Source organism: Ambystoma mexicanum, chromosome 8, assembly GCF_040938575.1.
Source record: "Ambystoma mexicanum isolate Mex_15411 chromosome 8, UKY_AmexF1_1, whole genome shotgun sequence".
Lineage (NCBI taxonomy): Eukaryota > Metazoa > Chordata > Amphibia > Caudata > Ambystomatidae > Ambystoma > Ambystoma mexicanum.
Genome location: NC_090929.1, coordinates 1,618,749,981 through 1,618,764,994, shown reverse-complemented (window position 1 = coordinate 1,618,764,994; position 15,014 = coordinate 1,618,749,981). Strand labels below are relative to the sequence as shown.

General features: G+C 45.0%; 1 protein-coding gene across 20 annotated transcripts in view; it reads left to right on the top strand.

Annotated features, from left to right (window-relative positions):
* Positions 1 to 15,014, top strand: part of ABLIM1 (actin binding LIM protein 1) — a 1,283,500-nt gene that overhangs the window by 1,261,086 nt on the left and 7,400 nt on the right. For 4 of the 20 annotated variants that reach the window (XM_069611888.1, XM_069611891.1, XM_069611879.1 and 1 more), the window contains 2 exons: positions 215 to 279; positions 1,091 to 1,363. In XM_069611888.1, coding sequence (XP_069467989.1) covers positions 215 to 279; positions 1,091 to 1,219 — 194 coding nt within the window. In that variant the 3' untranslated portion in view covers positions 1,220 to 1,363. Of the gene's footprint in view, positions 1 to 214; positions 280 to 1,090; positions 4,755 to 7,515; positions 7,591 to 15,014 lie in introns of those variants that run through there. The other 16 variants (XM_069611882.1, XM_069611881.1, XM_069611878.1 and 13 more) reach the window with 11 other exon arrangements.

Here is a 15,014-nt window from a genome sequence, read left to right as displayed (position 1 = left end):
GATGCTTTCCTTCAATATTCCAGAACTAACCTTCCCTTCTGAGCTTACTCCCCTGCTCAGAGTTGAAACTGCCTGAATGAACACTGGTAATTGGATGGATTTCATCCACTAATGAGGTGGGTGGGCAAATCCCTGGTGTTGAACGCCGATGCTTCCCTGAGCTTTCCCTGCACACCTGAATAACAGAGCTTTCTCCTCTGCTTCCCTTCCTCAGCCCCGCAGGCCTCCGCATCCAAGACGTCTTCCCTACCCGGCTATGGAAGGAACGGACTTCACAGGGTAAGATGGGGGCTGCTGCTGGGACACAGAACTGTGCGCACTGGGGTTTCCTCATAGCTTGTTAGAACATCTCTGCCCGGGTGGGCTCAGACACTTGCAATGTGATGAACAAGGTAAGGAGAAGCAGTTTGACAAAATAAAGGGAGTCTGGACCATTGGCACTGATGAGGATGTAGGACACTTGGGAACATCCATATAACTCAGCTTGGCCATGTGTTAAGGATCACTTGCACGGGAGTAAAAAGGTAAACTTGTGTCTGAGACTCAGAATTAGTGCACTAGGAAGTGACGTCCTGCACAGCAGTGGGATACCAAGCTGATTTCCACAGTGTTTCTGTAGGAGAGTGAAAGCGGAACTCAGGAAACATGCCAGGTCAGTCCTTGGACAACCTTGTGGCAAATGTTTGAGTCATTCCGTGGCATGTGGACAACTGTGTAATGCTAGTCTGACTGCCCTCCTGTCTGTTGGTACACATGTGCCACTCTCTGAGTGGACACAAGCAAGTGTGAACGCGGTTTAACAATTACTGGTGCAACGCTGATAGGTGTTTCATTCCAGTATGTGCTTCTTCAGGGCTGAAGATATAATGATTCCTTTACCTTTTGAGTATATTATGTAAACAATCATACGTTTTTTTGTTCCATCAATCCCTTGTCGTTATGGAAGTCTTTCATCATGTGGTCCGTTGAAAACAAGCCAAAACCCCGGCCTCATGAGGAAAGACTCCGCAACCGAGAGCACCTGCCCTCACAGAATACGCATCATGTCCTGACCTCCTCTTCCTTCTCTCTTCCTCCTTACCCGGTGCAGCCGGTATCGACAGACTTTGCTCAGTATAACAGTTATGGCGATGTCAGCGGTGGGGTTCGAGGTAAGAACTCTGATCTGTTCATTTTCATACGTATGTGCAGTGCCGAGAAATCTGAATGTTTGTGCTGAGCTCAGACTTTGCACCAGAGTTTTGTGGATTTTGGCTGTAGCCAATGAAAGGTTTCCAATTAGCACGCAGCTCAACCCTGGAGCAGCCAATCGCTGAAAGCAGGAGAGTAACTCTTCAAGGTGAACTCCTCAGCCTGTCTGACCACCCATTCATCTGACCGCTCCTATTGGAAGACAATAGGAAATATTTAAATGTATGTGTCATTAATGGGCTCAGTTACTGAATGATGCCATACCAGGAAACAACAGGCCAAGAAATAGGCCACTGTAGAACTCTTACTGTTGACCTTTGTAGGTGATGAAGGACTGGGCATTTTTTTTAAAGTGGGTAATAATACCTTCAGTAGTGGGCCATGCTTAGTGGTAAAGGTACGTGGCCTGAGTTAATAAGCTAGAGTATAATGAAATCCTTTAACAAGGGGGCGGGATATTACCATACCTGTGCAGTCTGTCACTGTAGGCCTAAGTGCCATTAGGACTCCTGAAAAAATGTGGGATACAAATTGTTTACTTTATTTGACAGAAAAAAAGATCACCTGCAGAGCGTGATCTGTGTGTCTGTTAATTAAACATATGTAGGCAAGATGGCCTCCATGCAAAGGGGAAAAGGGCGCTCTCAGAGGAGTAGGGACACGTGTTGGAGGCCTGGAAGGTTGGGAGAGGGAGTGGGAGTACCAAAGTGGTCAAACAGCTTGCTCTGGACCAGAGGAATTAGCCTGTGCTCCGAACAACCTGATTGGCTGCTTCCAAGATTGCCTTTGGAAAGGCTTCCATTGGTGGTTTTCCAGCAGCATCACAGAAGGCGGGAAGAGGGTAAGCTGAAGCTGTCACTGAGACCTCCAATGGGTTAAAAGGATACAGGCTGTATTATTGACTCTACAAACATGCCATTGGCATAAGGTTGCCCTCCTGCAACAAGTGGAGAAAGGAGGTTCTGCCTGGGGGAGTAGGGTAGAGGCAGGGCCGGTGTAAAAATGTATGAGCCCCCATGCTAAAAAGCATCTTAGTGCCCCCCCTACATTGAGGACATATTGCTTTTAGTGTCAAAATGGTACCCTAAGGTGCCACGTTCTCAATGCGCCGATGCAGCCGCCTAGAATTGACTTGTTGTGACATTGACACTGGATAAAAGATCTTGATGGGAGAATGGCCAGTTCAAACCAGTATCCATCCACTGATATGAGGTTAACACTTTGACCTCGTACACTACCTGTCTGGGCTCCAGTGACTGAGGAACTGGCTGAAATAATTTAAGCCAGCATTGAGGTAGCGGTTAAGACATTAGGGGCGCAGGTATAGCTTGAATTGAAACCTATAGTGCACAATTACGAAGATTTTCAGAAGAGCAGAAATGACCGCACAGAGCCTCATAACTCTTTCCAGATTGCATAAAATGTTGCACTGGTATAAAAAAAAAACTCAATTCCTCATGCACTTTTTGGATGTTTTCATGATAAAGACTTGGGTAAACAGAGGTTGTGACAAAGTCAGGCTCAGCAACATCTATGTACTCTACTCTGTATTATTTATTTATTTATTTATTTTGACATTTCTGAAGCACACCGAACCCGGGGGCATATGGCGCTTATTTATTTATTTATTTATTTATTTATTTATTTATTTATTTAGATGATGCAAGCAATAACAGGAAAAAAAGCGGCAAAATGATTTTGCCCTATTTTGCCATATTTACCTAATGCACAGTGTGCTGTGAGGCTCACCGTACGCATCTCGACTCCTCTGTGCAAAAGAGACTCAAAGGTACAGCAGGTGCCCAGCACTCACATTTATCTTACATCTCGCTCAGAGCAGACTTTGGTAGGTAGTTATGTGGCCTCTTGTCCAGTGGCTCACACACCCCTCAGGGCTGGACAGAGCCTCTGTGAGTTGAAGTGTTTGCCTGTGAGGCATAGACGTAAGTTCACCAACAGAGGCTTATGAAGAACCGAGAAAGAAGATGAGAGAGAACTCAGTCACCAAAGATAAGTCTAAATGAAATTATTATCAGGGTATTTATTGAGTGCAAACTTAGCTTCGGGAAGCAATGGAGCACTTTAAAATGATACGGGGAAGAACACAGTGAGGGAACCAGAGAATCAAGGGAGTGGAGATCTAACAACAGGGGACGGGCAGGGCAGGCACAGTGGGGATCAGATCACCCAGTCTCAAGTATGGTAGGGAGTGGAGGGTATGTGGATTTAGGTTTTATGGAGGGGGCATTCTTCAAAGAAGAGGGCTTGAGCACCTACCAGAGCTTTAGAAGTGCGGGAACGAGTCTGATGTTGATGGGGAGGATGTTCCAGAGTCTTGGGGCTTAGACGGAGTAGGTATGTCTTCTGGTTCTTATCTTCCTGCTCCAGCGGAGTTCAAGTCTGTCCAGGTGGATTGTCCAGAGATGCCGGGATTCTCAGTGAGGTAGCTTGGGGACTTCAGGGTGGCAGCCTTTTAGATAATACAACAGGATTTGCAGTTGGGGGGGGATGTGGTCGAATTTGCAGAGTCCTTTATGAGTCAGGCTGCAGCATGCAGGACACATTTTAGGGGTTCCAGGGTATGCGTCAGAAGATCTTCCTAAAGGGCACTGCCAGCATCGCATCCAGGCGGGAGAAGGCCAAGGCTTGGTCAGCTGATCTGAAGTTGTTTTCTGGGCTGAAGGGCTTGATTTTCTGCCAGAGGGAAAGTATTGGTTAGGGAGTGCAACAACACTCACTGCAAGTTCTAATTCAATCTTTTTCGCTGTTTTAGAGACTGTAGTGAGATTTTCAATTTTTGTTTCAATTTCCCTGTGTCTTAATTTTTAATTAGACATTTTAACTAAATAGCAACAGCCCCTGTGGCTTGAAATTGTCTTATTGGATAGGTACAGCCTACTTCACAAGGGACAGTCTTTCAGTGCCAATGTTATAAGGAAGTGTTTCCAAAGATTTAAGTTGGGAATGTGGTCTATAGCTGCTGGAGGTTTGTTCTTCTGGAAGGCCACGAAGCTTGGACCGAGATGGATACGCACCACAGCCATCTCCGACGCTTCATGCATGAGCCTCATGGTCTTCCATTAGCACTGTGCTGTCGTGACCACATCCTAATAGACCTTTAGGCCAGTCTGCCCTTGGATAGGGTGCACCAATTTGAGCCGAGGATTCTGGGTGTCCCACTGCACTCATGGCGACCCTGCCTCTCCCTGTTCATTGAACAGGATTGCCCAACACCCGATCAACTGAATTATAGAAAGGAAAAGCAGTCTCTGTCAATGCACTGAATGAGAAATAACTTATTGTCCTGATCAAACAATGTTTGAAGACCTTGCTAGTGCATTAAGCCTCTTCTTCTATATTCTAATTGTTTCCTTTTCTTTTTCCCCCCAGATTTCCAAGTAAGTGCACATCTTTTAATTTGTCTTCATCTTTTCTGCTGCGTATGATATGATATGATATGGCATTTATAACACGTCTGTACACAAGTGTCTCTATGCGCCTGGTAATGTCATCTTCTGGAACGTCTTTACACCAAAAGATTCTATGTGAACATTCCAGCCTGTGAATGCCACCATGAGATATATATATATATATATATATATATATATATATATATATATATATATAGCACACAAAACAGAGGGGGGTCTGGGAAACTCTCTACCAGCACAAACACAGCCCATTGACTTGTTCTTGGGTGGATGGTCCCTGGGAGAGTCTCAACCAAGTCTTTAGCTCACTGTTCTTTTCACAGAGAAGAAACTTCCCCGCATATCAGTCTTTGTCCTGCCCAGTCCAGCACCAAAATGCTAGGCAATTCTCCTCTGAACAAGAGTACCACAGCAACCCCATACACGTGTTTCAGCCTAGTTGGGCATCATCAGTTAGGTGAAGCTGTGCCTTTCTAAGAGCAGTGAGCAAGGGGGTCCACATCTGGATTCCCCTGGTAATTTAGGGTGAGACCCAAAGTTACTTGATATGATATGGCATTTATAACACGCCTGTACACAAGTGTTTCTATGCGCCCGGTAATGTCATCTTCTGGAACGTCTTTACACCAAAAGATTCTATGTGAACATTCCAGCCTGTGAATGCAACCAGCGAGTAACACTGCCACCATGATATACACTGGCTAATGATATTATTGGGAAAATTCCTTTTTAAAGAAACTGCTATGAAATATTAAAGGCTGTTTAAATGCACGCACTTGGTGCAGATTCTTCTTTCAACCCGTGCTTTGCAATGAGGTAATTTGAAACCTCATGTTTGGAACTGGATGGTGAGGAGTGCAGCTCGAGGGAACAGCGTTTTCCATGCTGTTCTAAACAAAAACAAAAAAAAACCAATATATATATATATATATATATATATATATATATGCATATATACCTCCAATATTCTAGATTTATAAAAAAACGAGAGCTAAATTATCTAAATATGTTCACCTGTTCCCTTGTGAGAGCTCAATATATTGGATTGAAATAAAATCATTATCCCACTGGTGAATGTATTGGCCCAAGGTCGGGATTGAGCTTGGAGGATGTAACCTGCAGGCTGTGCAGGATGAAGGCTACCCTTCAAACTATCAAAGACCTGGTGATTTACTGTCTGAAAGCGGGAAAGTTAAGGCAAGGTCACTTTGAAAGTTTCCTTTATAATTCCGTCAATCAAGCTGCTGAAACGCTGTGTACTCGGTTAATGGGAGGACAGAATATTTCTATGTTAATAGCACTTAATTGTTTTTCCCAGCAGCTCAATGAACTTCTTAAACTGTGATTTATTATAACATTTTAACTGTAAGCTTTGTCCATATGAACTTCCAAATATGTATCTTGTATAGTAAGCCTTTATGAAGAAGTCTCACTACCAGCTTCACCTCCTCAGAAGGACTCTTCCCTTTCTCACTTTCCCCCAGAAGCTGAACGTCTCCAGAACCCTGGTTCTCTCCAGGCTGGACTACTGCAACAACCTCTTTCTCAATCTGCCTTCCTCTACTCTTCACCCTCTGCAACTAATCCAGAATAGGACTGCAAGACTTGTCCTTGGCCTCAAACCCAGGGACCATATCTCTCCAGCCCTGAAATCTCTCCACAGGCTGCTGGTGGCTGCAAGGGTCAACTTCAAGACCCTCTGCATCGTCCACAAGGCTTTCTGGGGCCGGGGCCTATACTAAATTCAACTCTATCTTTCTAAACAGCTTCCTTCTCAAGCCCTTCTCTCAGCCACCTCCAACTCTGAGGGTCAGCTGGTTCCCCAGGTAGAGAATGGGTGCTAGATCTCTCTCCTCTGCTGGAGTCTTCCTCTGGAATGGCCTCCCTGCCTCTCTCAAACTTGAGCAGGACAACCTCAGGTTCTGGAAGCAGCTCAAGACCTTCCTTTTCTCCTCTGCTTTATCTCTCTCCCTCCCCTGCTGACCAACTGACTGTAGCGCCAACTGGTTGTTTCATTACTTTCAGAGTCTCACTGGGTACCAGGCTCCTCCTGATCAGTCTCCTCTGCACTGCCTCCAGGCCTACTGCACACTTAGAACTGTAACTGTAACCTCTAGAGTCCCGTGCCTCCTTGCACTCACCAAAAGCCGCGCTGCGCTGACTTCCCCTTTCCCCCTGCACTTGGTGTTGTCGCACTTGCACAATCTGAATGCCAGGCATCCCTGCATCCCTTATATAAAAGGGATGCATGGCAGGGGACTGAGCCACATGTCTTCAGCCATAATGGTGGTGCTGGCCCTTGCAAGGCATTCCTTTAACTAAGAGATGCAGTGAGCATCCTAGGGTGACCACTGCATCTCTTCGTTAAAGCAATGCCTGGTGAGGGGTCGATTCAACCATAAAGGATGAAAAGGTGAGACCGCTGGAAGACGAGGCCTTTTTCCCTAAAGCCTGAAGCTCTCGCTCATTCCCAGGACCTTCAGGGTTTAGGAAAAATGGCAGGGACTTCCAGCGGCTGCGCCTTTTATCCTTAATGGTTGGATTGGTCCCTTGCCAGGCATCCCTTTAACTAAGGATGAAAAGGCGAGGCTGATGGAAGCTGAGGCCTTTTTTCCTAAAGACTGAATCACACGCAAATGACCGAGAGCTTCAGGCTTTAGAAAAAAAGTGTCTGTCTTCCAGCAGCATCACCTTTTCTTCCATAATGGTGGTGCATGCCCACAGGCATCTTTTTGTTAAAGGGATGCCTTGCAGGTGCTGACGCCATTATAGAGAAAAGGCCTCTTAAAGCCCTCCCTTTACCGTTGAGTTCTTTTTATCTGTATGATGGGCTCCAGCTCCTAGTTTTAAAGCCTGTTGATGGTAACTGTCTGTATGTTTCCCTCACATGCAGTCACTTCCTGATGGCCAAATTCCGGTAAAGAAGATGGACAGGGGTGTATCAATGCCAAATATGTTGGAGCCAAAGGCAAGTATCCCAGTAGTCAAACATCTGAATGTATGAACTACGAATGGAATATAGGGAAAGTCTTTGCAATCAATTGCCTCGGTTATATGTGATTTTACCGATGGAAAATTCAGAGTGGTATATTTGATTGCAACCAAAATACAGACAAACACTGAATTCTTTTTTTGTTCTTTCAAATTTGGGGGAGTCTTCCCCCAAGCCTCCTGATTTTTTATCCTTATAACGCCACCCCAATACCATTCCGACCCATTTTAACCCCTTACCCTACCTTATATATATATATATATTTTTTTTTATTTATTTAATATTTTCTGTATTTTTCAGTATTATTGTTTGCGATGAAATTTACCACTCTGAAATGTTTTTGGTAAAATTGACTGGGTACCATTGCCTCCAGCCACAGACTGAAGGGGAGTGACTGATTGTGCTTAATCCTGCAGGCCTGTGAAAAATGGGAAGGATTGATAGTGGATTCCAATGTGAAGAAGGTCCAGGTGCTATAATAGGAGATTTTCATCAAGCCCTGTTCTGACACATCTGTTAACAGTGTTTGTGATTTCAGGGGGTGATGGCCTGAACCATGGATGAGTCGCCCACAAGTTAATTAGATGTCCCAACATGCCTGCACTCTTAATTGCCCCATAGGCCTCTTGCACTTATATTTGGCCAAGATCCACATGTTCTCATTGACTTTCATATCTATACAATCTTTTATATCTATTTTACAAATCAGCATCTGAGGCATGCCGGTGTAGCAGTGTCAGTGAGGAAACAGTTCTAAGAATCTTGTCAGTAAACACTATGAGCCTGACTCACAAAGATAAACTCTGCAGCAAATGATGAGATACGTGGCCCACCTGCTGGCATCTACCATATTGGCACAGGCCTGCACTGGAGCAGATCTGAAGATGCCTAGCTATCCCGGAATGCTCTGTGCAGTCCTCTGATGCTCTTGGACACATATTTGTGAATTTTGTCTGAACACAAGCATTTCAAATCTCCTTGAGCCATCTGTGGGTTTGCTCCACTTCACATGTGTGTGGAGATGACCTAAGACTGCGGGTGCGGGATTCCCGTACAGTGTATGGATTTGCACCACCTTTAGGTGCTCACATCACAGAGCAAACATCAATATTTCTACCCGAAGCTATCTCAGTGCTCGACCTCCCGACCAACAGAGTAGCAAACTCTGTCTACAAGAGACGAGAAGAGATTTGGTGGTTTTCCTGAACTGGGCTTGTTTTCCTATGGGATGAGTGTATGTTTTCAGAGCATTTCAATGTCTGATGGAAGTGTCGAGGCAAGCTCTACCTAAGTCGTTTGCTTCGGGCCCATTGACTGGTTTAGATGTATTGGACCTTGGGGTACGAACCAGAGGTCATAACTTTAGATGATGTTTGATGTACAGCGGCAATGAGCCATAGACATATTCATGCACCAATGTGAGAAGTTTACATTTGATGCAAGGTTTAACAGGGAGCCAGTGGAGTTGTCTCAGAACAGGGGTGATGGGTGAGTATCTCAGGGTATTAGTCACTATCCTGCCTGCTGTGTTTTGTAAATAATAAAAAAAATGTGATGGGTGGAAGGTTTTGAAGAAATCAGAACCACTGGCACTTCCACACCCCCGTTTTGTAGCCCATCTGCGCAATTGTAAAAGGGGTCCAGCCATGTGCAAATCAGTCAAGTACTGCCACCAATGGGAGCCGTCCAGCCCAAAGTTCTAGGCCAGGACCTGTCTGCACAGAAACAGAAGCCGTCCAGACATGTTTCGTCCTGGTTGGGCCTCATCAGTGCAGCTTGGTTGCAGTGTTTTGAATTAAACAATTAGAGGCACCAGCATAGAGAACATTACAATAGTCAATCGTGGACCTGATTATGGCTCTGGCTATAGATGCACAATTGGTCTCTGATAATAGGGGTAGTAATTGGCAATTGAGCATTAAGTTAACATTTTCTGAACTAACGGCCAAGTTGATGTGTGATTTCATGGTCAGCGTAGAATTAAGCATGAGACCTAAGGTTTTGGTTTGCTGTAGGGGTGGATAGAAAGGCCTGCAAGCTGCATCTCTGGGTACCTGCACATGGGTACTGACAAGGAGACTAAAAGAAGTTCTGTTTTCTTGGTATTGAAACCAAGAAGGCTCTCTGTTTTGGATAATAATGAAGATGGATTGAATATGTAAAATGTTTTCTTCTGGGTTGTTGTCTAGTTTAACAATTCCCTGGGTGTCATCTATAAAGTTTCGAAAGATGAGACCAAGGCTTGCAAGGAGATTATGGAAGGGCCTCAGGTAAATATTGAATAGCAGAGGAAAGACGTATGAATCCTGGTGAACATGATATGATATGTCATTTATAATGTGCCTATACACAAGTGTTTCAAGGCGCGATGAGGCAAGGAGCGGGGGAACAAAGGGAGGACATACAACGATCCTACTAGGCCAGGTGTCATTCAGATCACGCAAGTGCGTGGGAAGGGGGGAAAGGAAAAGTATGCGGGGGGAAGGGAGAGGGCAAAGTGCAGTACATGGGAAGTGGAATAAATAAGATAAATAAAACACATAAAACAGCCAGCTGGTGGCAAGTCCAAGGAAGTGCAGACATAAGTGCTGGTAGGGGGACTGTAGGGATACAGAAAAACTGTCCCCGGGTGCAGGGGTTGCCAGGGAGGCAGTGCAGGTGGGCAAATGACGGGGCCTGGGCCAGAGATCAGAAAGGGTGGCCAGGTAACCAGTGCAATTTCAGTCAGGAATTCAGCAGGGGAGAGGAGGGGAGGAGAGAAAGCAGAAGCAAAGAGGAAGGTTTTGAGGTGCTTCCCGGAACCGGAGATGGTTCTCTTCGAGTTTCAGGGAGGCAGGAAAGCTGTTCCAGAGAGAGGCCCCTGCCGAAGAGAGTGATCTGCCACCACCTCGTTGCTTGGAGAAGCGACTGACCCTGAGGTAGTTGGAGGCAGAAGAGCGAAGAGCTCGAGAAGGAAGATATTTAGGAAGAGAGAGTTGAAGGTATTGCGACCAAAGACCCTAGAAGGGCTTGTGTACAATGCAGAGGGTTTTGAACTTAATCCTCGCAGCCACTGGGAGCCAGTGCAGAGATTTCAGTCCTGGAGAGATACGATCCCTGGGCTTGAGGCCAAGGACAAGTCTCACAGTCCTGTTCTGGATAAGTTGCAGGGGGCGGAGAGTGGAGGCAGGCAGCTTAGAAAGGACCAGGGCTCTGGAGACAGTGAGCTTCTGGGGGAAGGAAAGGAAAGGAAGAATACCTCTAAGGAGGTGCAGCTAGTAGTGTGACTTCTTAGAGACGTTAGAGATGTGAGGGGAGAAGGAGAGTGTAGAGTCGAAGACGACCCTGAGATTTTTAGCCTCGCAGGTGGGAGCGGGAGGAGGGCCAAGAGAGTCCGGCCAGAGATTCACAGGAAAGTAAGGAGCAGGTGTGCCGATGAGGAGAATCTCCGTCTTACTGGCATTAAGGCAGAGGTCATTGGCAGCACACCACTCCTGGATAGCAGACAGACAGTCGGTGATGAGGGAAGGAGAGGAGGAGGAGGCCGAGGGTAGCCTGAAAATTAGATGCCGATGGCTATTTCAGGATGGGTGTGTGTATGGCCAGTTTTCACTGTGCAAGATCTGCCTGAAAGAAAGGAGGTGATCCAGGTTGCTGCTTTATCAGAGGCATCAATTATTGATTGGAATCTTTTAAAGATATGTCACGATCCAGTGTAGCAAATGCGGAGGACAGGTCTAACATCATGAGTAGTCCAGTTCCACCACAATCGATGAGTTGGAATAGACAGTCCTTAGCATCCATTAGTACTGGCTCCATACCTCTGGCAGGGCGAAATCCAGTCTGGCGGTCGCCTAGCAGACTCTAGTGTCTAACGTATGACTGAAGTCCAATAGTGGCGGCTCTGCCTAAGTCTATGATTTTTAATAATAAAGGGACATTGGTGATTGGTCGGTAGTTGGAACAGATTCCTTGGTCCACAGTGTCTTTCTTACAGATTAGGATAACCCAGCCTTGCTTCAAAATGTTTGGTATAGAAGACTGGGTGAAAGAAGCGTTTATAAGTTTGTTGATGTAAGGGGTCAATATTTCAGCACATTCTTTGATGAGGAAGGAAGAGCAAGGATCAGTGGGGCAAGTGCTGGGATTTAAATTAGATAAGATTGAATGAGTGTTCCGAGATGAGATAGTACTCAAATTAAAAGAGGAATGATTAGATACATGACAGGGTGTTAATACTGAGTTGTAGTCGTATGTGTCTGCACGAGTATGACTGTTGGTTTTGTCTCAAATGTTTTCAATGTTATCTTGAAAGAGGTGTTGGGTGGAATTTCAACATTTGTGCCATGGGTCAGGCATACTAATGTTCACTGTGGTCCTGGATACAGATTTCAAAATTTCAAACAGTTATTTTTAGAAGAATGAGGGGCTGTTTTTATCTGGATGTAGTAATGTGCTGGATTGGCTTCACATATAGCTTCACTATATAGCTTTCCTATATTTACCACAAAAGCGTTCACATTGTAAAGGGCAAAAGCAGAGGCTTTTTTCCTCCATTTTCTTGCAATTGTCCTGGGAGCAGGTCTTAGTAGTCTAAGCTCAGGTGAAAACCATTAATTACCTATTGATCTAGTCTTAACTAGCTTAGATTTCAGGGGACAATGTTATCAATGGTACTAGTTAAACATTTATTGTAAGTTTCAGTTATAAGGTCGGGGGAAGAGTCCTCAATGATGCCTGTGAGCTTGTAAAGGTCAGATCCCATACATTGAAGAGTAAGTAAGCTGTGTTTATTTCTCTGTTGGACACATGTTTTAGTTGATTTTACTGGAGGGACTAGAGTCATTGAAGTAAGATGGAAGAGAACTGTGGAGCGACCTGTCCCTGATGAATTTAAAATATTGCATTGTATTGGGGAAATATTGTGGCTAGTAACTCGATCAAGGGAACACCTTTTATTATGGACGTGCAGGGTTTCTAAAAATCTAAATCCCAAACCAGTTAAAATACTTTTTAATCGATAAGCTGATTTATCTTTGTTATTGTTGAAATCCAAGTTGAAGTCAACTAAAATAAGTGAAGGCTTAATGGGTTTAATCTCAGATCATTCGGATTCCATAAAGAAATTACTAAAATGAGACCTGCAATGAGGAGGATGATATAGAATTGAGACCTGGAGAGAACAAGCAGCATTTATAGGGTATTTAACGTTTAGTGTCTGTCTAACATTACGAAATAGGAATAATGGGGGAATGGACATGTCTTAGCTACTAAGGCTACGCCGCCCCCACCCCCTGCCGTGTACTCGATTAGACGACAGTATAGAACGATTCTCCGGATAAGCAACTGATAATATAGGCCCTGAGGAATCCTTTAGCCATGTTTCGGCTATGGTGAGGAAATCAGAAATTGTGCTCCAATATAACGTCATGCATATGTATGGCAAGGCAAGGGACAGAGCCGGCATTTACAAGGGCCCATTTTGCGGGTAGGGGATTATTATGAAAGGGAACAATCTGAAAATAAGAACAAGTTGGAATGGGCTTCCGAATGTTGTGTCTGAAGGAGTGTTGGTGCGAGAGTGGGGGTCATGGGAATGATAGAGCAACCGAGCACCAATAGGATTTGGTCTTGCAGGGATTGAGTCAAATTTTATGGAATGAGAATGTGGCGCATAAAAGGCGGATGTATACGATTTGTTCGTATCAATGTGCCTGTGGCCGAGTTGGCTGTTTTTTGGGGGGTGGGGGGTTTGATCGTTCTTAATACAAATATATGTGGGGGAAACCCCCTGCACCTTGCCCAAAATCCCCTATATTATGTATTACCCCAAACCCACCCCCCACATATATTTGTCGTCAAAACAGCTGCAAACAAATTCGGCCAAATCGGTCGCGAGCAATTCGGCTGCGTCAATTTGGGTAATATCTAAAAGGACACAGTGGGATAACACATGTGGTTCATTAACAGTAGTGTGAGGTAGCTTTAAGTCGTTGGAAATAGTCATCGAACTGTGGAATCAGACACTACAAGCATGTGATGAAGGATAGTTTTGGGAGTGGAGATAGGTTGGTAGACAGGACATACAGAAAAGGGGCTTGATTCTCCTGATAGGGGGAAAGATATTTCTTAAGAATATCCTTGTGGCGGCGTTGACGTACTTCCGTTCGCATCATTGTCACAGAAGATGATCGATAAGATTGGATACATTAATAGTCCTCGCACTATTGTGAAAGCTTGGAACAATCCGGATCTCTTAAAATAATAAATAAGATATGATATGCGCAACCAACCTGGCGGGAGTGGCTCAGGGTGGTGCAGCCGGCAGCGTGGAAGGGCCCGCGAGCGCGACCAGTACAGCAAGCCAAACAGGCTTTGCGTCAGCTTTCTGTGCTGACGTGAGCCAATGAAGCCTGCGGCGTGCGAAGAAATGACGCATGTAGCGGGGCCGAGGTGTGCAGCCTGGGAGATGTAGTTCAGAAGAGCTACAGGTGGACGCAGGTAGGAAATGTGCCTAGGTTCGGAAGGCCCAGTGCACATACAGTTAAAATATTTGAGGTTACAATAAGAATGGAGTATACATAACCATGATACTAAGGTTAAAAGCAAGTTAAAAAGCATTGCCATACCGACTAGCACTATGTTTAAATATTTGTCAAAACAGTTTCTCTAGAAGTTCTTGTTTGGTCCTTCATTCATTCTCCCATTACATTTCTTTTTATTCTGTGGGTTTATATTGTCAGAAGCCACACATTCTAAGTACCCCACCACTCATTTTTGCTTCATTAGCTTTAAGCGCTTCGACTCACACACAAATGGTTAATGCATTTCGATTTCATAAACTTCATCTGCAGCTAAAGCAACCAAAAAAATATGAAAGATATTATACATGGAATAAAGTCCAACTGAAAAATCGATCAGTTGTTACGAGGGCCTTACCTGTCTCGCCAGTTGTGTGTTCTATCCTGAGGGATGTCTTCGCTCCGCCCACTCTTATCAGCCGGATGTCGGCGGCTTCAAGCTGCAGGCTACCGGCAGTTCCATGCTTGATTTTGCTGCCCCAACTCTTTGGAAGAGTCAGCCCTTTTCCCTCCGCTGTATTCCTTGCACTTCACGCTTCAGAACAGCTTAAGACCTGCTTCTTGGCTCCTGGCCAGACCTTTCATTGATTCTTAGTCTGACCTTGGTTGAGGATCTCTCTTATCTTCTATGACGACTCCCCTCCTGTTCTATCGTCTCTCCCTTTTAGCGCTTTGAGGCACAAGGGCGTTTGGCGCTTTTATAAATAATAAATAAAAATGATAACAAATGCATGTAATTCTTCGGCAATTTCTTAGCCTCAACTCGTAAGGCCTCATCACGGCCTTGACAGTATCCCCGCTGTAACACCGCCGGGATACCGCCAACGCAACTAGAGTTAC